We start from the raw sequence: 27,664 nt of genomic DNA, 5'->3' as shown, positions 1-27,664 counted from the left end.
AAGGCAGTCACTGTTCTGGGGTCAGTAACCTATTAAATCTTACGATATTGACCCAGAAATTTGATGGGTGATGATGCCTGCATAAGATCTGCATAGGAGCTGTAGTTCCAAAAAGCCAGGAAGTGTCACTGTTAAAATATATTTTGATCGCATCTACTCAGAATTGAGAAGTGGGTTGGATCAGGCATATTATCCACATTAAAAACAGTCTGAGCATCTGGGCCTCTGTCCATAGTGCTCAATTACATCTGATCTAAAATATGTATTTGATACGTTTTTTCTTAAAGAATGAGAATGTTCTTGAGAATGTTGGTTTTTTTTGCAGCAAAGGCCAAAAAAAAAAACACCTTATTCTCAGGTACAGTACTCAGGGCCTCCAACAAAAAGCAACACATTTAAAAAAAGTTTGTAAATGGAGCAGGAGTCACTTTTCTGTGCTTACAGTCCTATTTTCTTTGGAGGTGGGTGTTCAGCACTCTAAACCCACAACTGTAGCACATGCGCGCGCACACAAAAACACACAGTGAACCATTAATAAAAACACTGGCATGTATCCACATTGCCACAGAAGAAACAATATAGCAGTTGATTCTCATTCTTTTGTGTCACATTTTTAATGCAAAATAATAAAAATAGCTCCAGAATAGCTTTTAATACTATACAATAAAATATCTAAACAAAAAAAATATGTACCTATAACATAGGAAAATGAAATAACTTTCATAATTATTATTATTATTGTTGTTGTTGTTGTTCTGGCTACTCTAGTCAGCAGTATGGCCAGGTAAACATGACTCCTGCGTTCCATATTTCTGTAAACAAAAAGGCGACAGGCTTCACTGCATCGTACAGCTCCATTACAGACGCAGGGCACCCTCTGTAAAAAAAAAAAAAAAAGAGAAACAGACACAAACGCGCTCCTCCGACTCGGGGGAAGGGTGGTGTACAGTACGCTTCGCGCCGTGCGCTCCCATTTCAAGTCTTGCCAGTCTGGACCGAGGCGGCTACATGGCATATTTCTGAGTCCACTCTCTGGCCAGTCTGTTGTACCTGAGAAAGTGAGACACAGAGGGACATGTTAGCACTGGAAACTGTGTGCCAACATGTCGAGATCTCCGGGAGCAGACTGGAGCTAAACGCTGCGATTCAGTAGCTCTCCAGGAACAGAGTTGGAGCTAAAAACTCTGGAAGGTGTTGAGTCTCCAGGAGCAAAATTGGAAGTAGAAAAGCCTTAGTGTCAAGCTGTGTGGCATTATAGACAATCTGAAACAATTGATCACGCAGCCCATATACTGGAATAGAACATGCAACTGAATGAGCCAATCACAGTCCAAAGTAAACAGCAATGCTCCGAGATGTTAAATGAAAGGGTTAAACATCAAACCAGTTTGTGCGAATTGTACAAATGTAACAGAGAAGACCACTCACTTGTCTTTGTCCGATTTGTAGATGTGCGCTATGTCGGGTACTAGAGGGTCATCTGGATTGGGGTCGCACAATAACGAACATATGGACAGCAACACTGAAAAACAAGCGCAAAACAGTCAAGACTGCATGGGTGAACTGTGAGAACACTGCCAATCTGGGAACATCGGTGCCCCCAATATCTTTACGCTTCCCCTCTTGGAACAGAGGTAGATGTTTACAGTTACAAAACATGCCAAGTTCAGGAAGCATTCCAGAGGGTTCGCACACAAAAAAAAAAAAAAAAAAGAAAAAAAAAAAAAAGACAGTTTCATGCAATCTGCAGTATGGACAAGACCACTTTTAACAATGTGCAGAGAAAACAAACAGAGCCCAACAGGAAACACATCATCGGGCTAGGGTTGGTTTCCAGGAGCGGTTCGCAGTGCTTCACCTTTGGACACGGTGAGGGCGGGGCTCCACTGTGAGCGCAGGATGTCCAGACAGATGCTGCCGTTGCTGTTAATGTTTGGGTGGTAGATCTTTGTCGTGAAGGCAACCTGGGAACGAAGCAGCAAGTTGACTCTGGGCACCCAGTACCTCAAACCAGCATGTGCCGTGCTCTATCCATTGGGCTTGATTATTAATTATTATTACCATTATTACTATTGTTGTTGTTCAAACATGTTTTTGCCATATTATCTGCCATTCCCCTCATAAGCAATAAACATGTACACAAATACTTCTAAAAGGTTTAGAAGTGACATATTTTTAACACATGGCGAGGACAAACCACGGTCCCAGATCCCAGCCCGTATTTAGGGAGGTCTGAGGCCCTGAAACAGAACGCTTCCCCGCTGGGTTAAAGCCACAGCATCACCAGCAGGTCCAGTCTCGGTCACTGCTCACCTTTGGTGGTTTGAAGGGGTAGTCGGTCGGGAAGTGGATGGTGAGGAAGAAAACGCCACCCTGATACGGACTGTCGCCCTGGGAGGGGAGGAGGGGAGCAGAGAGAGAGAGGGGAGAGGAGGGGAGAAAAGAGCAAAGAAAGGAGATGAAAGAGGAAGGAAACGCGTGGGGTGGGGTGGGGGGGGGTGCAAATCAAGGGAGTATGAACAGATTAAGAGATTTAACGGAACTACTTCCGCAAGCAAGTGCCAATATAGAAACGAGGCAAAATATCAAAGAACTAGGAGCGACCAGCAAAGAGAATGAAGTGCTGTTCTTACCGGACCCATTATTGTAGCCTGCCAGTGGAACACTGCAAAACAACAAACAGCAGGATGAGAGAAACCTCCACTCCGCCACGGCTCAGAGCCAAGCAGAAACATGATCAAAAACACTCACAGTCCTCTCCCATTGGTCCTGCTGAACACTGTGAAGGAGGGTCTCGCTGCAAGTCCTGTAACTCCTACACACACACACACACTGAGTTGTACTTAGAACTGTCCTGACTTTAGAAAAAAAACTCTACTTGCACAACATTTCCTACTGTTTTTGGAGGTTTTTTTATACCCCAAAAGAATATTCCATGGAAAGTCATAATGCATAAAAGCTCATCCTTGAAGTTTGAAGTCAGATTGGAAGAATGCAGCTGGCGGACTGAGCGTAGCTCGACAGTGTGAGCATCCTCGTCCCCAGCTCTCTGCTCACGTACTCCCATAAACCAAATATATTGCCAAAGCATAGACAGATATTGCGACCTCAATATACACGGGGGATTCTTGATGGGACATGGTCAAACATGACGCTGAATCATTTTAACCAACATTAATTATGCGTGTTAGGGATTTTTGAATGCCATAGCCACGGTGTGATTATACCACCAGTGGCAGGCAGTCACAACACACACACACACACACGCACATTATATATATATATATATATATATGCGCAGCTCTGCCCGCTTCAGTTTCCAAAACAGAGGTTTAATTCCCCCAAACTGATTTCACAGTAAAAAAAATTTAAGATCACAACAGTGGTTGTCCAGCCAATCCTGCTACAGCTTTAGTTCATATTAAGCTATGGTAAAAGACTTAAAGCATTTTTGATTAGACCAGTGTTAACAAAAAGCACTTTTCATTAGAGTCGCTGGTTCACACCACGCTTGAAAAACTGGCCCTGTGTTTGTTTTTCCTGGCAGCGTTACAACCGATGGCACGAAAGCAAAAATTGGAGTACACAAAGTAATTACACCAGTGTCTAAATGCACGCACACACACAACTAAAAGGCTGTACCACACTGCAAAAGTGCACAATATAAAACAACTACCCACACACAAGACCTACACCTATGTATCAATAAACAAAATCACAAAATTTGTTTGTAGTTTAGTGAAATCCCTAAATAAACAACATTTGTTTCAGGATGAGGGTCCTGTTTCTGATTCAAATTGCAGTTTTCAAATTCGCCAATGAAAAAAACATATTAACACAGCAATAAACCTAAACTGAGCCTAAAAACCATTATGTGATTTGGAGCCATCCGATTGGAAACTACTGATGCACTACGTCCAGATTGGACCTTTACACCAGCGAAGCAGCTAGTTACTAAACCCTTAACCCCGTATTTAAACGGATTCTACATCTAGCCTTTAACCCTGTATTTAAACGGATACTACACCTAGTCCTTAACCCTGTATTTAAACGGATACTACACCTAGTCCTTAACCCTGTATTTAAACGGATACTACACCTAATCCTTAACCCTGTATTTAAACGGATACTACACCTAATCCTTAACCCTGTATTTAAACGGATACTACACCTAGTCCTTAACCCTGTGTTTAAACGGATTCTAGTCCTTAACCCTGTATTTATTTATTGCCATACAGATATGACAGTAGCCTACACAAACATGAGAGGTGTACCCGAGGTGGTAGCTTATCTACCTTAGTACATTTCAAGCTTTGTCCACTCTGATTCGTAACTCCAATGAAGCCCATTTAGCCGTTCAACTCCAAATTTAACCGTTAGCTAGCTAGCCACGTTTTTAAAAGACCGTACACGGTTTGGTCAAATACCGAAATGACTTTGTTCGGGTTTAACCGAGCCAGCTAAAGCTGTCTCAGCCTGAGAAACAGCTCCAGGACCCCAACCAGCCAGCAAGCGTTAGCTTAGCCGGGGAGCTAACCTAGCTTAGCCACCAGGATTTCTCTCAGGATAAGTGACTGAAGGCTGACTGCAAGTGAACACACACCAACACATTGGACTTCTCTCCCTCTCTCTTTTTTTTTTTTAAATGTCCGAAACCCATGACTTTAAGACGAGCTAACTTACTGCGAACTTTGCGCAAACGTCAACAAAAACGAGGCATTAAATTCGCCGCGAACGCGTTGTCATGGTTTCCTGACGGGCTCGCGCACCCGGCTTTGTTCTCCGGTCAGCGCGTTAGCCGAGCGCTAGCAAACACGCATGACATTACACTTCCTTTCGCCGCCCGCAAGACCAGACGTCGGCAAACGGATCCGTCTTAAGTGTCGGCTCGAACGGGTCAAACTGAGGGTTTTAAGACGAGGTCTACCTTCTGGATTCTTTTCAAAGCCATCACATCCACCGACTCCTCTCTCTCTCTCTCTCTCTCTCTCTCTCTCTCTCTCTCTCTCTCTCTCTCTCTCTCTCACTCACTCACTCACTCCCCTTCGCAGAAACCGCTACACAAGGTGAAGGTGGAAACAACACAAAAAACGTCGGAAATGGCCGCTGCACACATGCAGCTTTATTTATTTCAAAATAGCAGTCTAACAAAAAGCGCGCATAAATAAAGAGAACCATAAATAACTCACTGGGTAACTTACGTAGCCAGATGGATAAGTAGTTAGCTGTCCAGATAAATACATACATTTAGGTGATATAAGCTATAAATAACTACTTAATATACATCATTATATTTGTAAATCCATTTTCATTAAATTACCGGTGTAATTTATTTATGCAATTGCAACACAAGATACAACTAACCTTCCCAGTCAAAAGTGAAGCATTAATACTGATTTAAGTGTAAATATTTTTTTTGTTCCAACAAACTCTTCACATGCATTTGTTTCAATGTCTGTGAATAAGTATTATACCACTTTAAGCCATACTCTATGGTTTTAGTCTCTATAGCAGGATTCCTGGGGCTCTACTGCCCTGTGTTTTCAGGTTTCCCCTGATCAGCCCTTGAAGGGCTTTTTGATAATGAGAAGTGCAATTTTTTAAATAAAAAAAAAAATTACCAAGAATCATGATTAGTACTATACATCTGAGTACCTATCTTTAAACTTTGTGTGCATGCAAGTGGTGCTTTCTTCATCGAAATGGCTAAGACACGCAATCTTTGGAGATGCCATTTTCTGTTTGATGCTTTGCATCCTTTACAAGACCTTTTTCAGGACATTTGTGGTTTTTGAAAGTTTTCGCACTTGAGAAAACCTTCCCACATTCTGCACAGGTGTGAACTTTTGACTTGGCATGCATCTTTGCATGAGCTCGGAGGCTGAAGCCAGCCCTGAAGCTCCTCCCACAGTCCTTGCAAGAGAAGGGCTTCTCTCCCGTGTGGACACTCTCATGCCTGCGGAAGCTGGACAAGTACGAAAAGCTCCTCCCGCACTCGGCGCAGAAGTACGGCTTCTTCCCGCTGTGCGCGCGCTGGTGCGTGTCCAGGCTCTTCTTCGTAAGAAACCGCTTCTCGCACACTCCACAGATGTGCCCGCCGGGAGCGTGGGAGCTCTGGTGTTGCGCCAGGTCGGTGAGGGCAGCATAGGCCTGCCCGCATTGCACGCAGGCAAAGGGGCTCGGCCGCGTGTGTGCCCGGAGGTGCGCGCGGAGGTGCGCGGCGGAGACAAAGCTCTCTCCGCACTTCTCGCACCTGTGGAGTGCCCCTCCAGAGTGGAGCAGCTGGTGCTTCCTCAGGTACGTCTCACAGCGAAAGGCCTTCCTGCACACAGGGCAGGAAAAGGTCCGTGCGGTGTCGTGGAGCTTGGCGTGCACACGCAGGGACTGCACCTGCCCGAAGCTCCTCCCGCAGATGGTGCAGTCGTGGGTTCTGCCGCTGGCATGCGTGCGCCGGTGCATGCGCAGGTGGCTGGCCTGCGCAAAGCTCCTCTGGCAGATTTCGCAGCTAAAAGACTTCACCGCCCTGTGGCTCTGCCGGTGTCTGGAAAGGTTAGCGGCCAAACTGAAACTCCTCCCGCAGGTTTCACAGCTAAATGCCTTCTCCCCTGTGTGAACCCGCCGGTGCACGTTAAAAGTGCTTTTAGCAATAAAGGTCTTTCCGCATTCCTCGCAGCAATAAGGCCTACCTCCCGTGTGAATTCTCTGATGGGACGCCAGCCCACTCTTATGCCTGAAGCCTTTACCACAGACATCACAGCTGTGCGGTTGCACCCCCTGGTGGATGCTGAGAAGATGAAACTTTAAAGCATGTTTGGTCGGGAAGGCTCTCTCACAGCCAGGGCAGTTAAACCGGCTTCCCCCTGCGCCGCCGCACCGATGCGCCGCTAGCGCCGCAGCCGTGACGAAAGCTTTTCCGCACTCGTCGCAGTTCGGGCGTTTCTCTCCTCTGTGCTCGGTGAGCCTGTGAACCCTGAGACCACATTTGGCAGGGAAGTCTTTCCCACACGGCACGCACCTCGCCGCAGCCTGACCTTGCGTGGCTGCCTTGTGCCTCTGCAGGTAACGCTGGCTGCTGAACGCCTTCGAACAGTAGCTGCACTTGAACCGCGCGTCTTCCGCAGGTGCATCGTGTGCCGGCGACTCCGGGAGACCAAGCACGCAGTTCTCAGACTCCAAGCCGGAGCCGTCAGAGGAAGAGGCAGACTCGTCCTCGGACCAGTCAGAGTTGCGCTCGTCATCATACAGGTCTTCGGGTGAAGCTGGGTCTGGGCTGTGCTCAGGAGTGCGCGGGTGCGAGGCGGGCGGTTCTTCGAACTCGAGACAGGCGCTCGAATCGGTTTTGCCCTCTGCCTGGCTCTGTTCTGGTTCAGTTACCGCGGCAACACTCTCCATCCCAGAAGGAGAGTTGTGCAACGCATCAAACCTGAACTCTGGGGAAGCAAAAAACAGCTATTACAGATGACACAACACACACTTTTACCACTGCAAATAAGGACAGAAATAGCATTCTGTACGTAGTCACAGCGACGATGCTACCATGAAGCGAAACTTGTTTCTTTTCGGCCATGATCAAAGATATATTGCTGTGCACAAACAGGGTTAGATCAGGAGTTCATCTAGTTCAGCAAAATTGTTAATTTATGAGCAAGTGTTACCTTTAAATAGGCAATAAAAAATGCTACTTTTCTGTCGCTCTCCGGCAGTAAGCAGCCCAGGTCCTGAGTCTTCCATGTGTCAATCCTACAGTAAGAACGCACAGCAGATGCATTTAGCTGACACTTTTATCCAAAGCAACAATTATGACTGAGTACAACTTAAGCAATTGTGGGTTAAGGTTCTTGCTCAGGGGCCCCAACAGCGGCGGGACTTGAACCAGCAACCTTCCGATTACAAGTCAAGCACCTTCACCACTGAGCTACCACCTGTTGGCAACAATATGCAATAAGTAACAGTGTACCTGGACGGGGACGATTCACCCAGCTGCTTCAGCACACCGAGTCTGAATCCTTCTTTTGCTCGTCTGCTCCCGTTAATACCCCAGAAACCCACCGTGCTCCTCCGCCCATGCAGTCAAAGGGGGAACTCTTCTACCGTTCGGCCCGCTACAGGCATGCAAGAGCAGACATGTTAAGGCCATATCAACACCTTCCACTCAGACCGAGCATGCCCACGCACAGCAAATGAAATAACTTTAATCTAAACAAACTCAGCCAGCGCAACGCGAGAGACACGTGCAAGAAGAACGAGGGCGACTTCCCGCAACAAAAAACGTCCTTGCTCGCGCCCTGCCGGTACACCGAGCAACGTGAGAAAACAGCGCCACCTGCAGGGCTGGAGGGGACCCGAGGCAGCGCAGCCCGGGCGGCGTAACTAGGATCGTATCGTTTTTACGTTTCCCTTCAGGTGCATAAAATGATTATTCAGGAATAGTCAACTAGTATCGTTTCATCCGAAAACGATTCCAGGTGAGTAACTACACTTTGCTGTTATTTTGTCCTGAAATGCCCTGTTTCTGGAAATCTCGTGCACTATTTTATATTTTTAATATAAAATATTAATCTCTCCCTCTCTCTGTCCCTCTCTCTCTCTCTCTCTCTCTCTCTCTCTCTCTCTCTCTCTCTCTCTCTCTCTGTGTGTGTGTGTGTGTGTGTGTGTGTGGCTGTCCCTCTCTCTCTCTCTCTCTCTCTCTCTCTCTCTCTCTCTCTCTGTGTGTGTGGCTGTCCCTCTCTCTCTCTCTCTCTCTCTCTCTCTCTCATCTCTCTGTCTGTCTGTCTCTCTCTCTCTCTCTCTCTCTCTCATCTCTCTGTCTGTCTCTCTCTCTCTCTCTCGCTCTCTCTCTCTCTCTCTCTCTCTCTGTGTGTGTGTGTGTGTGTGTGTGTGTGTGTGTGTGTGTGTGGCTGTCCCTCTCTCAATCTCTTTCTGTCATTGACAAAGTACATTATTGAGGTTGAGTGTTATGACTGTTGTTTAGTTTTATTTTTGTATTATAGTGTATCTCTGACAGCAAGTAGAATTACCAATTTAAGGATCTTAATTCGGGTCCATAATCTTTTATTTTGTTAAGGGCAAAAGAAGAGAGGCTGCTGGATTATTTGGGCGAGTACAGACTGTTGATAGTTTAATTCACTTACACAGTGATTTGTCTCAGGATCAAATGTTTTTAATCTCTGTTTAACTCATGCTAATCTTTGACTCTCATTTTCTCTCTCATTCTCTCCATCACTCTCATTCTTATAAGCCCTCTTGTGACTTCACAAGCACTGAGAGGGAATTAGGGGTTTAACTTAACCTCAGTGCTAAATGCTGAGGTAGTAGTAGCTAGTGTGCTTCTTAAAGTCTGCGGAATAAGCCCGGAGGTGCCGTCCGTGACACCTAAACAGTGCAGCCTATAAGAAGCTGAAATGAAAGATGACAAAGGACAAAACAAAATATGAGGAACTTCAAGTCCTTGTGCACCTTTTCACTCATCAGTCATTCAAGCCGACTGAGTCATTCAAGCCGACTTGGTCCTGCCTGATTGCGGGAGCGGCTTAGTTTCTGCTACGTTCCCATTCCAGTCAGAGTGCACACAGCGCCAGCAGGCTTTCATCCGTCTGCAGGCCTGCGTGTGTGGAGAGACAGAGCTTCAGGGAGATGTGTTGAGAGTCATTACCACTGCCCAGTGAGCCAAACAGCCTTGTTTACCTTCAGGTTAACCATGAGGAGGATGCCGTTCTTCTTCAGCTGCTTCGCTTGGGATGCCTTGCTGTTCTGTGCAGGCAGCAGGCGCAGGGCCCGAGCGTCTGGGCCGGGTGTCTGGGCCGGGTGTCTGGGCCGGGTGTCGGGCCGGGTGTCTGGGCCAGGTGTCTGGCCCGGGTGTCTTGCCCGGGCGTCTGGGCCGGGCGTCTGGCCCGTGTGTCGTGGCTGGGTGTCTGGGCCGGGTGTCTGGGCCGGGTGTCTGGCCCGGGTGTCTTGTCTGGGCCAGGCGTCTGGGCCGGGCATCTGGCCCAGGTGTCTGGGTCTAGCACCAGGGACGAGTGTCAGGCTGTCACTGAGCAGCCAAGCTGCTGTAATTACCAGCCCATCTCCCCTTTGCATCCCCTCATTATACCCAGAAGTCCTGCACACGGCTTCCCTCGCTAATCCTCTCTCCTCTCGCCACCCTCACTGTGGGCAAAGAAAACCCACCCTGCTTTGTTTGTGTGATAGGCTTGTGCACATCAACCTGGCGGCCAACACGCCTGTGACTCTGCTTTCAGGCAATTCAAGACGAATATGTTTTCTGCATTGCAGAAAGTGTGATTATCTACCCAATTTTCATAAAAAATAAAATAATGTATTTACCATTTTCGTGGGTCTTTATCGCGCAACATTATATATTACATTAGTTAATGTATAAGTGCATGTTTCTAATCAAAACAAGAGGAACAACCTTTTAAATCACAAACTATTGATTTATTGATCATTATGTGAATTGATCTTGATGAGTTTACATGGCTTTGTTGTAGGTGTTGATAAATATTGACATTCAGCTTTAACGATAAAGTGCTTCGTTGGTTTGTTAGCAGAGATGAGCAGTTCGGCATCTCGAACGCTTCTTCTCAGCACAGGCAGGCGCTTGGCGCACTATTCCGAGCAGTAGTGTAACAGCAATATTCCTACTGGAATTCTGGATTAACAGATTTCCAGTGACAACATTTAAAAAAAAAATGAATTGAAAGAAAGGGAGACAAACAGATCCCTCGTCTTGTAGATATATAGGTTTGGGTAACTTGGTGGACAACACATATTATAACCATTATTTCATTTTCAGTGGATAATAATAATAATAATTATCAAGTTATGAAGCATTCTCCGGTGTTCCAACAACTATACAATTAAAACAAGTCCGTTTTATTTATGATCACAGGTCCGTTTTGTTTATCCGTTTATCCACAATCTCCACTTTCGGTCTATATACAGAGTTACATTTTCACTGCTCGTTTTCGGAATCGTTGCTGGGTTCATTGTGGCGAGGCGAAACGTTCAAAGTGCTTTTGGTCTCTTGTTTAGATGTGCTGGATAAATCCATCGCCACGTCCTCAGAGTCGTCTCTTGTAGTTGCTCGGCTTGACCACACGATGTCGCTGTCGTTGCCATTTGTCTCCTCGGGATGCGGTTCACAGTGCGCGGGTTCAGGCGTCCCCGGAGACTTTCTTCCCATTTCTACTGATTTTTTGTGCATTCCTGAATTTAGAGAAAAACACGAGTGTTAGAAATTTTACAGGTAGCTACTGACTGTTGACAGAAACGGACTGTTTCTAAAATATCACATAAATATATGTTAGAATTTAGATTTGGCAGTTGGTAAAAGGTTCTGTTTAATTACTCTATTACTGTTACACTGGAACTATCTTTTCACAGGACGCCTCGGCTATGTTGCATTCAAGCAGCAAAATACATGTCTAAATTTTGATGACGCATGAGGGAAAGCACGCGACTAACCCACCCAGAAGCCAGGGTGCGCACGAGGCCACCGCGCCGTTCTTAGCGGAGTTGATGATGGACTCCGGTAGAGGGATGGAGTGGCGCACCATGGCGCCGTACAGGCCATACTCCGCCATCAAGCTGCTGCGCCCCCAGCATTTCTCGCGCTTCCGCCACTTAGCCCGCCGGTTCTGGAACCAAACCTGTAAAACACACACGCGCATACATGCCACAAGCGTGCAGGCGTGGATTGTCGTCCGCATTTCACTGGCTGGTTATACTGCACCTACTGACACAACGCACTCTCGTGATGCGCAAAAACACGTTCGTTTTGTGTGTGTGTGTGTGTGTGTGGCCTACCTGTATCCTGTCCTCGGGCAGCTCCGTCTTCATTGCGAGCATTTCCCGTGCGTAAACATCTGGGTAATGAGCTTCAATGAAGGCCTTCTCGAGCTCTTCCAGCTGATGAGACGTGAACACCGTCCTGATGTCCAAATGGCAGAGGATGTAACCAAAGTTATTTATGTAACACTTGTTCATGAACACAACCTACTGGATTTTTTTTTACCATACCTGTGCCTGCGTTTCTTGCGTTTCTGAGAGTTCCCCGAGCTTTTCCCGTCATGACGGTCACCGGAGAGAGAGTCGTCATCTGAGAATCATATAAAACCTGTTTACAGCGCATGCGTGCACATTTTAGTATAAAATTATAAAGTATAACCAAATATTGTACCACATACATTACTTGACGACTCTGCATTTCTTAGTGTGTTGCTATTTATAAACAAATTTAATTTAACCTGTATTTCAACCTTATTGTGCCTTAAACAGTTAATGAATATTCCGTTAAAAGCAGCTGTGGGTTATATCAGCGCCAGTTCGTGTGCGTACCGGAATATGCGTCCCGCTGCCCATCCATAGTTGGTATAAAGTGGCTCTCTGTCCGGGCCTGTAGGAGCGGGATGTTTGGGAGAAAGCAGCGGGGCCCCGGGGGCTGCTGGACCGCCAAACTGCACAGAAACCCCAACCCGAGCGGTAGAGAGCCACCGGGGAACGAGAACCCCCCAATCCCCGTGCTTTGATCCCCAAACCCCGTGCTTTGACCATCAGCACTGTCGCCAGATCCAGGGGCGTTGCGATGTGGCTGCAGGTCCGGTTCGAGTCCCAGGAGGTCGGTGATGGCGAAACCTTTGGAACGAAATCCGGATCCGTTCACACGTGGTTTGTCGAGTCCGAAACACGGAGTTACGGCTTTGACTTTGGACATTTCGTTCGTCTCTTCTCTCCCTGTCATGGTGGTCATTCGCTCTTTCACTGCCAGCATCAAACAGACGAGAAGTCCGAGTCTGGCGGGACGGTTTATCCCCCTTGTCGAGTCCAGCCGATAACTCCAGCGACCAATCAGATTCAGCCGCAGATATGCTGACCGCGCGGAGGCGGTTCCCTTTTTCGATCCCGAGGGATTAATTGCCACCAATTTTCCTTTAAATCCGATCAAGATTTTCTATCTCCGAATTGGTTCTAGGTATTTCCTTCCCCTTTAGTTGCCAGATGATTTCACTTATAGCAGAGAAAATCTCTATAATCGAGTATAGCTGGTTATACAGATTAACTCAAATATTTAAGAAACTAAGGGAAATTGATTGTAAAATGGAGGGATAATGGAAGGTGAATTTTCGCCAGCATCCCGATAATTCTTGGATTAGAAGTTAAGATGCTACATCCACGTTTCCAGAACAAATGTGTTCAATGTAGCGGTAACTCGTTTAGCACGGGGGTCCCTTTCCATATTTCCTTGCCTCGTTTATTTTGTTCGTTCTTTAACTGAACATTATTTAGTGTTAAGCGCAGCTGTCCCAGCTACAAGGTTTTGAGCCGATCTCTACCAGTCCGGCCCAGTGCCAACTCATTTCGCGTCTGAACGCTCCTTAACACAGATGGGGAGGTCGGTCCCGCAGTGGGTCGGTCCCTCGGTCCCTCGGTTACATGCAATTAAGCCTGCTTTTCTTAAAAAAGAATGTACAAGCATAACGCTCCAGCCACGGTAATCTAAGAAAACCGCATTTTCTTCGTCATCATCCGTGTAGTGAAGCGATTAACTGTCAGATTACCGCGCTGATTCGGTCGCTCTGCGCTAAACGTGAAGTTAGCCGCAGCGTTTTGATAATTACATTGCGCACGGTTTACATTATTAAAGAAAGACCCAAATCTCCCTGACAAGCTATTATGTGGATTAACAAAATAATCATTTTCATTTACTGTTACTGTAAACGAAATCCGTTGGATTGTATTTTTTCTGATGGTTTAGAAAATTGTAGCAAGTACATTTCTTTTAGAAAGGGAACGTTTTATGTCAATTAAACAGAAGAGACTACAGCCAGCAACCCAATAAATAGGTCATTAAAGTCATTAAAGTTATTAAAGTTCATAAACTGAAATATTACTTTTTAAAAAACTCCAGTACATTTTTGGAGTCAAATTTGCTATAATAATAGTAATAATAATAATAATAATAATAATAATAATAATAATAATAATAATAATAATAATAATAATAATAATAAGTATTATTATTATTGTTATATTATTAATAATATTAATATATATTAATAATAAAATAATAATATGTTGTTGTTGTTGTTGTTGTTGTTAAACCCATTGTTTAATCTTTGTGTCTTGTAAACAATTTCAGATATCACAGCTATAAACGCGCGGACTCAATCATCCAGCCCTGGTCAAGTGGTGAGCAAATCCAGTCGCAATGAAGAGTTCGTAATCCCACTAACCAACAAATGTCCTCTCTATACTGCCAATGAGATCAAATGTTTAAAATGTTTTTGAAGTGCTCACAAATCTATTTTTATTTCCACGGCTAAAGGTGATAAGGAAGTGACGGGGAAATGAAGTATCATGTGTAAAGGTAATCTGTGAAATTAGGGTCGAATTACAGAAATGCTGTCAGAGAAGGATTTCGTTAGACCCAGACAGTCACCTTCAGGTGCAAGAGCTCCAGACACTTAGCACACACGTTACACGTATTTAAAGTCATTTAAACGCGACTAAATGTTTGGCTAACACAATAGCAACTAACAAGAGAACAGAAGATCGTATTACGAAGTAACTAAAAGAATACGTTACATTCCTTTAGCCCATCAACAGAGTCCTGCTTTTTATATAGGACTCTAATGTGTATTAAATGCGGACTAATATGTTAATTAGCCAATAAAGGGAAAAAAAATACATAAAATTTAATTGAGAAAAAAATTACACTTCCCCTTATTTATATGAGGGTTTTGACTAAGTATATATATATATATATATATATATATATATATATATATATATATATATATATATATATATATATATATACGATCACGAAGTCTCTGTGCAGTAAGGACACAGAAGAAGTTAAACTACAGTGAGGTCAGTTATGTACATGTCAGTGGGGTACATGTGCGTGAAACAGACTTTCTAAACTGGATGCTTACTTCAGAATACAGGAGAGACTTAGGGGGGACTGATTTCTTTTAGCACCGGGTCCCAGAAGTGACGCCACTGCTATAATATTTTCATTACCAGTGTACTCAGAAAACTGAGTTAGAAAATAAATTGTTATTTTAAGAGGCAGATTACAAGGTTGGGTTTCATGGTGTCATCAGGATAATCCCAGATTAAACTAATCAGTAAATGTTTCTCCACTCATTATTTTCCAGAGAAGATTTTCAGTCGATTTATCACCGCAAAGATTAGTAATCTTTTAAAGAGTGTAACGTCAAAAAAACCTCGCTTTTTGCGCTAATGTTCTTTGGCCGTACCGTACCCCACAAGGAGGCTCTTTAACTAAAGGGCTATGCGGCCTAATTTTAATTCTGAATATATTCCTACTACTGCTAAATAGAAAGAAGTGGCCCCTCAGTCATACACGACCAAGTCTTCACCAGTGATGTGGTAAAAATGATATAACAACTATAACTACAGTCAGCAAATAGAACATATAATATTCAGCAAGTGTACTCAACCATATCGACGCCAATAATAAGCGAAATGTTGGTTTGTTTGAGTGGACTATTCATTTACGAAATTACTAGGCCTACCTAAGAAGGACACATGTTTAAGGTGCAACGATTCAATAAAATATGTTATTTCTATAACAATTGTTCCCCGTGGAAATTGACTGACAAGTACAAAACAGATCAATTATAATGCTACACTAAAACGATTAGACTTCCGATATTAATATACAGAACACATAGACCTTCAGGAATCGGATCAAACGTGATAACTGTAAAAATATATTACTTGGTAAATACGAAGGGTCGCATAATTGCAATCACCTCCTTTTGTTTTTTTCTAACCACAAAAATCTTAGGAACTGCGCTGCGTAAGACATATTGCCTGATATTCCAAAATTACGATGTGACGTCATTTACATGTCAGTCAGGCAGAGACCTGTAGATCTTTCAGTATAATAGAGCCGGGGGGCTAGCACGCACTAAAACACACACAAACTCACACACACACACACACACACACACACACTCACGCACACACACCAAATGTGCTTGCGTGCGCGCACGTGCGTGTGCATGCGTGCACACATGTGTTGGGGAGTGGGCGAGAGTGAGCGTGAGGCGTTAGGACGCGTGTTTGCTCTCTCTGGAGAATAAGAACAAAGGAAACCCAGCAGGGAGTCCGACAGAAAAGGGTTAATTAATCACACGCGCACTCATACAAACACACACTCACTATATATTTAAATCAGGCAGAAGACCAGCTCCTGTACACTCTTCAGTACAGCATATTGAAGAAACAGCGCCATGATACTAGATGATGTCTGTTTTTTTAAACCCTTATTTCTGCACTAAACCTTTAGGTTTTACACTGGACACTAGACATGTATTACATTTATATTGATCTAAGGCTCCGTTCATTTTACAACTATAAACGTGCACTGTTGAAAGAAGACTACATTCTTGTTAGTATAAGTTTTAATATGATGTTAAATGTGCTGTTTGTTATTTTCGGACACATACTGAAGTATTTCTCTGATTTTAAAGTATTCTATAGTATTTCTAAAGAATTTAATTCTAAAATATTTCTTTGAATTATTCTCATCTTGGGTACTTCTTAAACTTCCTGAGATGACTTTCAGTTTACCTGCATGACTGAAAAAAGGGTTATCAGTGCAAGTTTGACAATTCACAGCAAATGTGTTCCATAAACCCTACGTGAACACTCCAGTAAGTTAACTGAGTACCAACACGCCGCATTGTAAGGTACTTTGGGTATTCAGTGTCAGGCATGCGATTCTCAGATCCCCACTCAGACAGTCTGGGTCATGCACACACAGACGGTGGTTATAGCCTGGGTCGTTCCCAGCGAAGCCCACCAAACGTCAGGGTTGCAAGGGGTTGCTGTTAATTGTTTTGCCGGTCCATTGTTTATGTATGACGAGTTAACAATAATCTGAACACGTGTCAGTCCCCTGAGCCCCTTCACTATAGCCACCAATCAATCCCATACCCTGTGTCTGTCCCATTAATTATTCCAAAATGCAAATTTATTCATAAAAGCTCCTGGTAGATTAACCTAATTCAGCCACATAAACAACTCTTAGGCACAAGATTACAATGTAGTATAAATTAGGCTGGACCACTCATGTGTCTGTAACAAGTCTCTGTAATTTCACTCTTAAAGTAGAGGCCGTAGACACAGACACACGGATGCTCCAGTTCTATCACAATGAGCCATGCTGCATTTAGAGTTAGGCTCCGGGTCTAGGGCCACATTTGCTCTCTCTGTGTTATACTGTCGTCTTGTTTTAATTCTGGACCGGACAGAGGACATATTTCTACATGATATTACAGAAAAGCATTGCTATAAAAAGTTGATTGTTTTACATATCATATTCTTTTCTATTAACCTTAACACATAGTTCGAATAAAACTTTAACTACAAAAAACAATCGTTTGAATTAAACACACGGCTATACCTGCACGTTTTTTCGTTCCGTGATTTTTCTCCGTGAACTCAGGGCAGGGTATATCACAGCAGCTCGGTGACAAGGTTTTCATGGCCAACGATTTGATCCTTTAATCGTCGTGTATCTTGAACACTTTAAGAGGCAGCGAAGATTTCGTTTAGTTTATAAGGGAAGAAAACATGCGCTACTATTAAAGCTGTGTTGGACAAAATGACATTTATTTTGGCGCCAGTGTTTACCCAAGGTGTTATTTCTCATTCTATTAGCTCATGAACCTGGATGATTTCTGTACGACCACAGCCAACCTCGCTAAACTCAACTAACAATGCCGCCATTACATCTATCTCAGGCTTGTCCAACTAATTTAGCCAGCAGAGTGATCGCGGTCACTCTCGTTATCCAATGCTCTTTCTATCCCCTCACCCCACCCAACCCCACCCATACCCCCACCCCCATCCCTTGGTGCTAATTAGAAAGGAATCATCAAGTCAATTATGGAAGGCCAGATCGTTTTTAAAACCCACGGCGGTTTCCCACAAACGGAAGAATTTAGAGCCTTTTAGAGCGTGCACTGTAGGCTTATATGAGCCTGGCTAAATATGACATTTCAACCATAAATCAGAAAGAGAAGAAATCGTTATGGCATAATCATAAAAAATAATAAAATATAGAACCAGGAGCTTCGCTAGGTACCTTCAGATAGCGAGGACTTTGCTGACAGCGATCCTAAAGAGTAGACCTATTATTAAAGGACAATGAACACACAAAAAAAGAAACCAGCCTTTAATTTAAAATAGCCATGATATTAATATTAATACGTTCAGGGATTAATGAGGAAAGGATGGCTGTCCTTGTGTGTGGTTCAAAAAACAATAGCATATGGTCAAAGGCAAGGCTGTATCTGGAAAGAAGAGTAATGTTCAATCATTGTGAGCTACCTCTGGTAAATATCTAATACTCTCTGGTAAATAATACTCGTTGGTAAATATCTAATACTCTCTGGTAAATAATACTCGTTTGTAAATATCTAATACTCTCTGGTAAATAATACTCGTTGGTAAATATCTAATATTCGCTGCTATTCCTGAACATCGTAAAACTCCCGTTATCACTAATCTTTAATTCTATTTACAATTACATTTACATTTAATTCTAAGCATCCTTTGTCTTTAAAGTCGTGATAAAAATATGTAATTCGCTCCCCAACCCCTATATGGGATCGTGTTGATTCCTTTCAACAACCTGGCCTTTTGTGGTTAATAGGTGCATATATAGGTAAGCATTACGTTACGGGACGAGAAAGCGTCAGACAGGCCGTGTAAGAAGCCAGGGTGGCATGGAAGGTCCATTTTATGACAGTGTTCGGGCACACATGTAAGCAGTCAGCAAACGTCTGCACCTGCTTTCATTCAGCGAATTAACAAGTTATTCAAAAGGAACATTTCCCGGCAGTTTTCACTCTCACGACATTAGTCAATCGTCTGCATCTTGGTGCGGGTCTTTAATATGTATGGTTTCATTTACATGTCGATTTTGATTGGCTTTCATCTTGGGCACAGGCTAATTTACCAAAGTAGTCCAATGTCTTCGTTATGGATGTTAATTAAATACAGTGAGGCACATTTTGCATGTCCTAGCTCGGTTATCGTCAGGTTTTACAAATCTGGCCTGGTTTTGTTTAAACTTAATTTACTCACATGTTGTTTTGTTCGTGCATATGGTTTATTTTGTGATTGTGTTGTTAATTTTCCCGTTTACCACACCGAGGGCTTGACTGCCACGATAACCCAGATTAAACGTCTGTAACGCGAGGAATTATGAGCACACAGACAAGTGAGTTAATCCACTCACTGGTCTAATGAGTCTTCTACTGGAGTGCTTAAATTCAAAGCAAATATCAAGAGTAATTTGGGCAAAAGGGTGACTGACTGGCCTCATTCGCTAATGCATTAAGTGATTTGATTTCCTTCATGTAATCATGCAATGTTAGTGGAAACAAAAAAATATCTGTCTCTGCATATTCAAAGCGCAAACAATGAATGTCGTTATCATAATGTTATTACCAATAAGATAATACTACAGCAAAGTGCTTCCTTCATTCAATAATTTAATTCATTATTAATTATTTCAACTCTGGGAGGCCAGAGTTGAACAGACATGCTGTTTTGGAATGTGCCTTCAGATGTTGCTGCCACAGTACTGATGGGAATACGGAGTCAACAACTAATCAGGAACTAGAGTCTCTCTCTCTCTCTCTCTCTCTCTCTCTCTCTCTCTCTCTCTCTCTCTCTCTCTCTCTCGTATTCTTTTTCCATTTTGATTTACTAAAAAGTTTAGTAACAGATTAGCTTCCCACAAGCAGAGCACTTTAACTAAAGTAAATTGCATTACATTTTTCCATTAATATTATTATATTTTCCCTTGTTTGACCTCTCTTTTTTTAAATTACAGAACAAATCAAAGGGGCATTACCGTTTTATCTTTTTATCTTTTATAAAATGCTAGAAAATGGGAATTGGATTGAGCTAGGCTGATCGAATATGTGATGCTATGTTATCGTTGTCCAGACATTTTTGAGTTCAGGGCTCGATAAATAAATCCAGAATCAACACTCCCTTCAAGAGAAAGAAACAAGTGTATGGAAACATTTCCGTAAGATGTTTTGCAATGTAAGATAGGATATGTACTTAGAACATATTTAAGATATATTCTGTATCCAAATAGAGGATGCTGCCGTTCGCAAATTCTCAACCGTGCGTCCCCGCGTCGTGCCAGCGCGAGTCTTCGGCGCTAACGTCGCATACACCGGGCACCGGAAGTGTGGGGACTGAGAGAGAGAGGCTAATAGCACACGGCTGTAGGTCAGCAAAGAACCAGCCCCGAGGAGGATTAAAGGTTGTGTGTGTGTGTGTGTGAGGGGAAGTGTGTGTGTGTGAAGGGAAGCGTGTGTGTGAAGGTGAGTGTGTATCAGGGGGAGTGTGTGTGAAGGTGAGTGTGTATCAGGGGGAGTGTGTGTGAAGGTGAGTGTGTATCAGGGGCAGTGTGTGAAGGTGAGTGTGTATCAGGGGGAGTGTGTGTGAAGGGGAGTGTGTATCGGGGGAGTGTGTGTGAAGGTGAGTGTGTATCAGGGGCAGTGTGTGAAGGTGAGTGTGTATCAGGGGGAGTGTGTGTGAAGGTGAGTGTGTATCAGGGGGAGTGTGTGTGAAGGTGAGTGTGTATCAGGGGCAGTGTGTGAAGGTGAGTGTGTATCAGGGGGAGTGTGTGTGAAGGTGAGTGTGTATCAGGGGGAGTGTGTGTGAAGGTGAGTGTGTATCGGGAGTGTGGGTGAAGGTGAGTGTGTATCGGGGGAGTGTGTGAAGGTGAATGTGTATCAGGGGGAGTGTGTATCAGGGGAGTGTGTATCAGGGGGAGTGTGTATCAGGGGAGTGTGTATCAGGGGGAGTGTGTATCAGGTGAGTATGTGTGAAGGTGAGTGTGTATCAGGGGGAGTGTGTATCAGGGGGAGTGTGTATCGGGGGAGTGTGTATCAGGGGGAGTGTGTATCGGGGGAGTGTGTATCAGGGGGAGTGTGTATCGGGGGAGTGTGTATCGGGGAGTGTGTATCGGGGGAGTGTGTATTGGGGGAGTGTATCAGGGGGAGTGTGTATCGGGGGAGTGTGTATCGGGGGAGTGTGTATCGGGTGAGTGTGTATCGGGGGAGTGTGTGTGAAGGTGAGTATGTATCAGGGGGAGTGTGTGTGAAGGCGAGTGTGTATCGGGGGAGTGTGTGTGACGATAAGTGTGTATCAGGCCGAGTGTGTGTGAAGGTGAGTGTGTATCGGGGGAGTGTGTGTGAAGGTGAGTGTGTATCAGGGGGAGTGTGTATCGGGGGAGTGTGTATCGGGGGAGTGTATCAGGGGGAGTGTGTATCAGGGGGAGTGTGTATCGGGGGAGTGTGTATCGGGGGAGTGTGTATCAGGGGAGTGTGTATCGGGGGAGTGTGTATCGGGGGAGTGTGTATCAGGGGAGTGTGTATCGGGGGAGTGTGTGTGACGATAAGTGTGTATCAGGCCGAGTGTGTGAAGGTGAGTGTATCGGGGGAGTGTGTGTGAAGGTGAGTGTGTATCAGGGGGAGTGTGTATCAGGGGAGTGTGTATCGGGGGAGTGTGTATCAGGGGGAGTGTGTATCAGGGGGAGTGTGTATCAGGGGAGTGTGTATCAGGGGGAGTGTGTATCAGGGGGAGTGTGTATCGGGGGAGTGTGTATCAGGGGGAGTGTGTATCAGGGGAGTGTGTATCAGGGGGAGTGTGTATCAGGGGGAGTGTGTATCGGGGGAGTGTGTATCAGGGGGAGTGTATATCGGGTGAGTGTGTATCGGGGGAGTGTGTATCAGGGGGAGTGTGTATCGCGGGAGTGTGTATCAGGGGGAGTGTGTATCGGGGGAGTGTGTATCAGGGGGAGTGTGTATCGGGGGAGTGTGTATCAGGGGGAGTGTGTATCAGGGGGAGTGTGTATCGGGGGAGTGTGTATCGGGGGAGTGTGTATCGGGGGAGTGTGTATCAGGGGGAGTGTGTATCAGGGGGAGTGTGTATCGGGGGAGTGTATCGGGGGAGTGTGTATCAGGGGGAGTGTGTATCGGGGGAGTGTGTATCAGGGGGAGTGTGTATCAGGGGAGTGTGTATCGGGGGAGTGTGTATTGGGGGAGTGTATCAGGGGGAGTGTGTATCGGGGGAGTGTGTATCGGGGGAGTGTGTATCAGGGGGAGTGTGTATCGGGTGAGTGTGTATTGGGGGAGTGTGTGTGAAGGTGAGTATGTATCAGGGGGAGTGTGTGTGAAGGCGAGTGTGTATCGGGGGAGTGTGTGTGACGATAAGTGTGTATCAGGCCGAGTGTGTGTGAAGGTGAGTGTGTATCGGGGGAGTGTGTGTGAAGGTGAGTGTGTATCAGGGGGAGTGTGTATCGGGGGAGTGTGTATCGGGGGAGTGTGTATCAGGGGGAGTGTGTATCAGGGGGAGTGTGTATCGGGGGAGTGTGTATCGGGGGAGTGTGTATCAGGGGAGTGTGTATCGGGGGAGTGTGTATCGGGGGAGTGTGTATCAGGGGAGTGTGTATCGGGGGAGTGTGTGTGACGATAAGTGTGTATCAGGCCGAGTGTGTGAAGGTGAGTGTATCGGGGGAGTGTGTGTGAAGGTGAGTGTGTATCAGGGGGAGTGTGTATCGGGGGAGTGTGTATCAGGGGAGTGTGTATCGGGGGAGTGTGTATCAGGGGGAGTGTGTATCAGGGGGAGTGTGTATCAGGGGGAGTGTGTATCAGGGGGAGTGTGTATCGGGGGAGTGTGTATCGGGGGAGTGTATCGGGGGAGTGTGTATCAGGGGGAGTGTGTATCGGGGGAGTGTGTATCGGGGGAGTGTGTATCAGGGGGAGTGTGTATCGGGGGAGTGTGTATCAGGGGGAGTGTGTATCGGGGGAGTGTGTATCAGGGGGAGTGTGTATCGGGGGAGTGTGTATCGGGGGAGTGTGTATCGGGGGAGTGTGTATCGGGGGAGTGTATCGGGGGAGTGTGTATCAGGGGGAGTGTGTGTCGGGGGAGTGTGTATCAGGGGGAGTGTGTATCAGGGGAGTGTGTATCGGGGGAGTGTGTATCAGGGGGAGTGTGTATCGGGGGAGTGTGTATCGGGGGAGTGTGTATCAGGGGAGTGTGTATCGGGGGAGTGTGTATCGGGGGAGTGTGTATCAGGGGGAGTGTGTATCGGGGGAGTGTGTATCGGGGGAGTGTGTATCAGGGGGAGTGTGTATCGGGGGAGTGTGTATCGGGGGAGTGTGTATCGGAGGAGTGTGTATCAGGGGGAGTGTGTATCAGGGGGAGTGTGTATCGGGGGAGTGTGTATCGGGGGGAGTGTGTATCGGGGGAGTGTGTATCGGGGGAGTGTGTATCAGGGGAGTGTGTATCAGGGGGAGTGTGTATCGGGGGAGTGTGTATCGGGGGAGTGTGTATCAGGGGGAGTGTGTATCGGGGGAGTGTGTATCAGGGGGAGTGTGTATCAGGGGGAGTGTGTATCGGGGGAGTGTATCAGGGGGAGTGTGTATCGGGGGAGTGTGTATCAGGGGGAGTGTGTATCGGGGGAGTGTGTATCGGGGGAGTGTGTATCAGGGGGAGTGTGTATCGGGGGAGTGTGTATCGGGGGAGTGTGTATCAGGGGGAGTGTGTATCGGGGGAGTGTGTATCGGGGGAGTGTATCAGGGGGAGTGTATCGGGGGAGTGTGTATCGGGGGAGTGTGTATCGGGGGAGTGTGTATCGGGGGAGTGTGTATCGGGGGAGTGTGTATCAGGGGGAGTGTGTATCAGGGGAGTGTGTATCGGGGGAGTGTATCGGGGGAGTGTATCGGGGGAGTGTTCTACCACAGCCTTGCCTTTCTTTTCAGTACCACAATGACATGGACTGTCAAATTACAGCACAAACAGTAAAAACACAAACATGAACGCTACATTCAATAATGTGTAACTGTATTGTTGACATTGATATATGCTACACAGAAAAGTGCAGTCTTGTGTGATTATGTATTCACTCCACCTTCCTTTACGTATTAGTGTTTGCGTTTGCCACTATTACATCCAAACCATACATTAGTCCATATATGCAAACTGCTATTCAACACCCACACCAGTTGGAACCCGTTACCACCACATTCCTAGAGAAGACTTTTCTTGACCTCATCATGAAAGAAGTTTTTCTATACCATCCTGAGCCTGGTGGAGAGAGAATTTATCTGAAACTGAGGTCTGCTGAAGCTTACCCAGAATCCTTTGCCCTGTACACAAATCATCCTGAAAGGACACAGAATCTCCGTACTTCCGCATGTTTTATGTTATTAATATGTCTAATTCAGTGTTTAAACCTCTTTTTCCTGTAAACACTCTTTTTGTTACCTCAGTATTTTGAACACCTTGTTCATAAACAATGACACAAGGACATTCTTTCAAAGCCTTTCTGATGGCACAGACATGCTCACTGACAAAGATATTTACTTTTGAGACAAAATCTAAGGATTTTGAGCAAGTTAACAAGTTACACGCTTTTGCAGGTAATCCGTTCTGTGCTGCTATTTGTATGAATTGTTTCGAGAAATACTTTTACTGTTTTGCAAAAGTTAATGATGATTTGAGATGGGCACCAAAGCGACTGAAAAAAAAGATGTACATTTTCAAAATATAGGACATGCAAATATACAGTTCTGTGTTCCCAGCAATAAGAAAGCCAGAATCAAACCGTGGCTACTGGCCTAAAATATCCTAGCAAATTAAGCCCCCTTTTTAAAATTTTGCAGGCAGAAATCTTAGCAAAGCTTGTAATCGTTTAATCCACGGAGTAATGTGTTTATGTAACCTCACCATCAGAGCCTCCACCATTTGTTATGCATAAACACACATATATATATGATGCATAGCCACTCCACCTGACCTTGTAATGAGGATTACCAGACATAATTCAAAATAAGTGTATTAGAATAATTATTAATAGAAGATTCCACTTTCATCTCATAAATCCTCAGTTCTCTCTGGATTAGATAATGGATGTGAATGTCTGCACTAATCTATGTTTTATGAAATGTGAGTGAGTTAACACAGTGAGTTAATGCAGGACACACATATAAGTACTGACTGACTGTGTTAAGCGCCACACATAAGGGGCTTTATGTTCCAAGCGCATATCATTATTATTTTGGGTATGTAAATCATATTTATTTCCTTAAACACCACCTGAGAAATTCAACCAAAACCTGTTAGCGTCTTTTTCTTAAAGGCATATTCTATGCAAAATCAACAATTTAACAATTTAGGTTTTTTTTAAAAACAGTTTTGGAACAATGTGTAAACACATCAGGCAAACCAAGATGGCAGTGAATTAGAGATCAGTTACAGCATGAAAAAATGAATTATTTTGGTAAGGTTATCTCATTTGTCCATCCAGAGAATGTCTGGAGAATTGGCTTAATTTCTCATGTGACTTTTTTTAATTTTAAGAGATTCATGCAAATGTCACTAAAATGGAATAAAAATAAATAATGAAACAAGCAGCCTAATCACGCTGGATTATTATGCATAATTATTATGCACATAATTAAGATGCCAGGAATAAAATAATTTTCCCAACATGGACCGGTCCTACTGATATAGAGCCCAAGGTAACTGTGCGTCTCTGTAAGGTCCTGTACCAAATATGCAATAAAACTGGATAAAGCTTCTTCCTATGGGACTGGACTGCTTGGAGCCATCTGAATGGCAGATGAAATCAAGCTATTATGAGAAAAATTTACTTACATGGCACATAAAAAATCTACAAAATTGAATTCATTTGACTTAATATTTATTTATTTGTTTGTTTGTTTAAAGCTCAGGGCTTGCCAACTCATGAGTATATGTAAATGGATGCACACTATTGAAAAGTTCTACAATACTATGCACATTTAACAATGAATTAAAACTAACATTACAGGTTAGCATGTCACCAGCAAAGCAGAACTAATATCCTGCCCAGTGTCAGTCACACCGGTTGACTGGCCCCTTACAAGCTATGCACATGCAGAAATCCTTTTAAGTCTTTATTTAAATTGGTGTCTCAGGTAAGCAAAGCATTTAAAAAAAAGATTTTGGATGCAGTGAGAAATAATATGAATTTCTCAGAACCTTTTTCCTAAACCTACATAAACATATGTAGCAGCTGGAAACACACACACACACACACACACACACACACACACACAAACACACAAACGCACACACTCTTCAATACGTTTGCGCAGCCCTGTAAATTACCACATAAAAACTGCCAATTAATAGTGCAGAACAACAATGCGAGGAAGAGGGGTCATTTATTCCGGGGTGGGACAGGGGTGTGGAGACAGTATTCTCTGCTCAGACTGCCGGTTTAACTCTCTAATGGCTGTCACAGATAATGGGTGAACCCGTGTGTGTCCAGATTGGGGGGGGGGGGGGGGGGTCTGTGCATCCTCAGAGAGCAACAGTTTGAGGAGGGGAGGAGGGGGGGGGGGGACCCCCCTCCCTTCGATCTGCCTACATTGATCTTTGATAAGAAAGAAAGGCATCACAAGGCAATCGACGCCCTCTGGAGCATGTGCCCTAGATAGGGAGGAACGCACACGCCCCAAACCAGACCATATGGCCTCTTCTCTGTACGCTCACAGACACCCCGCATAAGGAGGTTCAACCGATTATCAATAAAACTCAGAACTCCTCCCACTCCTCTCAGCCCACCCGACTGAGCCACTCAATATGGGCCATCCTGGACACACACATATATATATATATTCATGCATTGGTGCATTGGGTCTTGCAAGCCTGGCGTCGAATGCTAAATCACGGTGAACACTGATTGACACATATATCAGGCCTAATGATGGTTAATTGAGGCAAAGAATGGAGAAGAGCTGAGGGTCAGGCAATGCTGTCTTTGGCCAGTAACCCTTAACAAAGCTTAGGTTCGGGGAGGCGGGACGCCCCTGGCATGAGCTCTCGGGGAGACCAGCTGGTGCCATATTGACAGCGGCACAATGTGTCAGTAATTGGCTCTTGAGTGTCTCAATAGAGGTAAAGAGAGAAGAAAATGATGCGGAAAACCAGGCTTTTAAAACTGAAAAACAACTTGATGCATTTAAAACCTGTTGCTCAGTCTGCACTTTTGTAGTTTTTAAACTTGAGTCAAAGAACCAATCAAAATTAAGCTACTTGGTTCTAAGTTCCTATTCCATAGATGAAGATGTTGTTAAACTGACCTGTTCTACAAAGCAATTAGTGCTATTCCTACTGATGCAATGTGTCCTGAGGTGGGGCAGACGAGACCAAAACTGCCTCAATTACAATGCAGTAAGTGAAAACAAGCTAGCTATATACACTCCCGGGCAATAAATAAATACATATATAAATAAAACATAAGAAATAAAAGAAGAAAAACTGCCGCACCAAAAATCACATAGGTTTTTAGTAGTCCCCACAGTAAATATTGAGAACATTTTCAACACCCAGACATGTTTGTCAAATCTTTTCATGATTTTATCTTAATATCTTTAGAATTTCTCCGTTTCCAGCAACAGTCCACTGGTTCTTGCCCATTTCGTGACCACGTATTTGTTACGACATGTCGTGCCGCCTTTGGCCCGTGGCCTGTAGAGGCCTAGCGCGCATGCGCGCCTTGCACGGCACCCCGCGCTTTTGGCGAGGGAACGTTTTCGTGACG

General features: G+C 44.7%; 3 protein-coding genes across 5 annotated transcripts; all 3 read right to left on the bottom strand.

The window, feature by feature from the left end:
- Positions 1-986: 986 nt before the first annotated feature.
- Positions 987-5,034, bottom strand: ube2d1a (ubiquitin-conjugating enzyme E2D 1a). Of its 3 annotated transcripts, none has more exons than XM_027017798.2 (7): positions 4,928-5,034; positions 2,752-2,815; positions 2,634-2,665; positions 2,314-2,391; positions 1,859-1,964; positions 1,429-1,522; positions 987-1,050 (listed from the first exon to the last, which is right to left on the bottom strand). In XM_027017798.2, the coding sequence occupies exons 1-7, from the start codon at positions 4,949-4,951 to the stop codon at positions 1,005-1,007; spliced, it is 444 nt and encodes a 147-aa protein (XP_026873599.1). In that variant the 5' UTR covers positions 4,952-5,034; the 3' UTR covers positions 987-1,004. The 3 variants fall into 3 exon arrangements, with proteins under 3 accessions (XP_026873599.1, XP_026873600.1, XP_026873598.1); XM_027017799.2 differs by lacking the exon at positions 4,928-5,034 and adding an exon at positions 4,684-4,854; XM_027017797.2 differs by lacking the exon at positions 4,928-5,034 and adding an exon at positions 4,296-4,651.
- Positions 5,035-5,100: 66 nt separating this feature from the next.
- On the bottom strand, positions 5,101-8,253 carry LOC113582175 (zinc finger protein 883-like). Its single transcript, XM_027017828.2, has 3 exons — positions 7,958-8,253; positions 7,656-7,740; positions 5,101-7,430 (listed from the first exon to the last, which is right to left on the bottom strand). Exons 2-3 carry the CDS (start codon positions 7,729-7,731, stop codon positions 5,707-5,709), a joined length of 1,800 nt encoding a protein of 599 aa, XP_026873629.2. The 5' UTR covers positions 7,732-7,740; positions 7,958-8,253; the 3' UTR covers positions 5,101-5,706.
- A 2,606-nt stretch (positions 8,254-10,859) lies between these two features.
- Positions 10,860-12,739, bottom strand: vsx1 (visual system homeobox 1 homolog, chx10-like). Its single transcript, XM_027017836.2, has 5 exons — positions 12,337-12,739; positions 12,019-12,097; positions 11,806-11,929; positions 11,468-11,648; positions 10,860-11,205 (listed from the first exon to the last, which is right to left on the bottom strand). The coding sequence occupies exons 1-5, from the start codon at positions 12,737-12,739 to the stop codon at positions 10,952-10,954; spliced, it is 1,041 nt and encodes a 346-aa protein (XP_026873637.2). The 3' UTR covers positions 10,860-10,951.
- Between the last annotated feature and the right edge of the window lie 14,925 nt (positions 12,740-27,664).

This window comes from Electrophorus electricus, chromosome 13, assembly GCF_013358815.1.
Source record: "Electrophorus electricus isolate fEleEle1 chromosome 13, fEleEle1.pri, whole genome shotgun sequence".
Taxonomy (NCBI): domain Eukaryota; kingdom Metazoa; phylum Chordata; class Actinopteri; order Gymnotiformes; family Gymnotidae; genus Electrophorus; species Electrophorus electricus.
Note: the sequence above shows the minus strand (reverse complement) of the source record. Positions and strands in the feature narration are given on the sequence as shown.

What these genes read in the sequence shown, in the direction of transcription:
- ube2d1a (XM_027017797.2), bottom strand. Translation starts at nt 4,349, where the DNA reads ATGGGCTTCATTGGAGTTACGAATCAGAGTGGACAAAGCTTGAAATGT. An exon ending in AGGCTACAATAATGGGTCCG is followed by an intron (nt 2,392 to 2,633) that starts GTAAGAACAGCA and finishes CTCCCCTCCCAG; the next exon opens with GGCGACAGTCCGTATCAGGG. An exon ending in CGCCCTCACCGTGTCCAAAG is followed by an intron (nt 1,523 to 1,858) that starts GTGAAGCACTGC and finishes CTTGTTTTTCAG; the next exon opens with TGTTGCTGTCCATATGTTCG.
- LOC113582175 (XM_027017828.2), bottom strand. Translation starts at nt 7,731, where the DNA reads ATGGAAGACTCAGGACCTGGGCTGCTTACTGCCGGAGAGCGACAGAAA. An exon ending in TTTTTATTGCCTATTTAAAG is followed by an intron (nt 7,431 to 7,655) that starts GTAACACTTGCT and finishes TTGCTTCCCCAG; the next exon opens with AGTTCAGGTTTGATGCGTTG.
- vsx1 (XM_027017836.2), bottom strand. Translation starts at nt 12,739, where the DNA reads ATGACAGGGAGAGAAGAGACGAACGAAATGTCCAAAGTCAAAGCCGTA. An exon ending in GCAGCGGGACGCATATTCCG is followed by an intron (nt 12,098 to 12,336) that starts GTACGCACACGA and finishes TATGATTCTCAG; the next exon opens with ATGACGACTCTCTCTCCGGT. An exon ending in CGCAAGAAACGCAGGCACAG is followed by an intron (nt 11,930 to 12,018) that starts GTATGGTAAAAA and finishes TTTGGACATCAG; the next exon opens with GACGGTGTTCACGTCTCATC.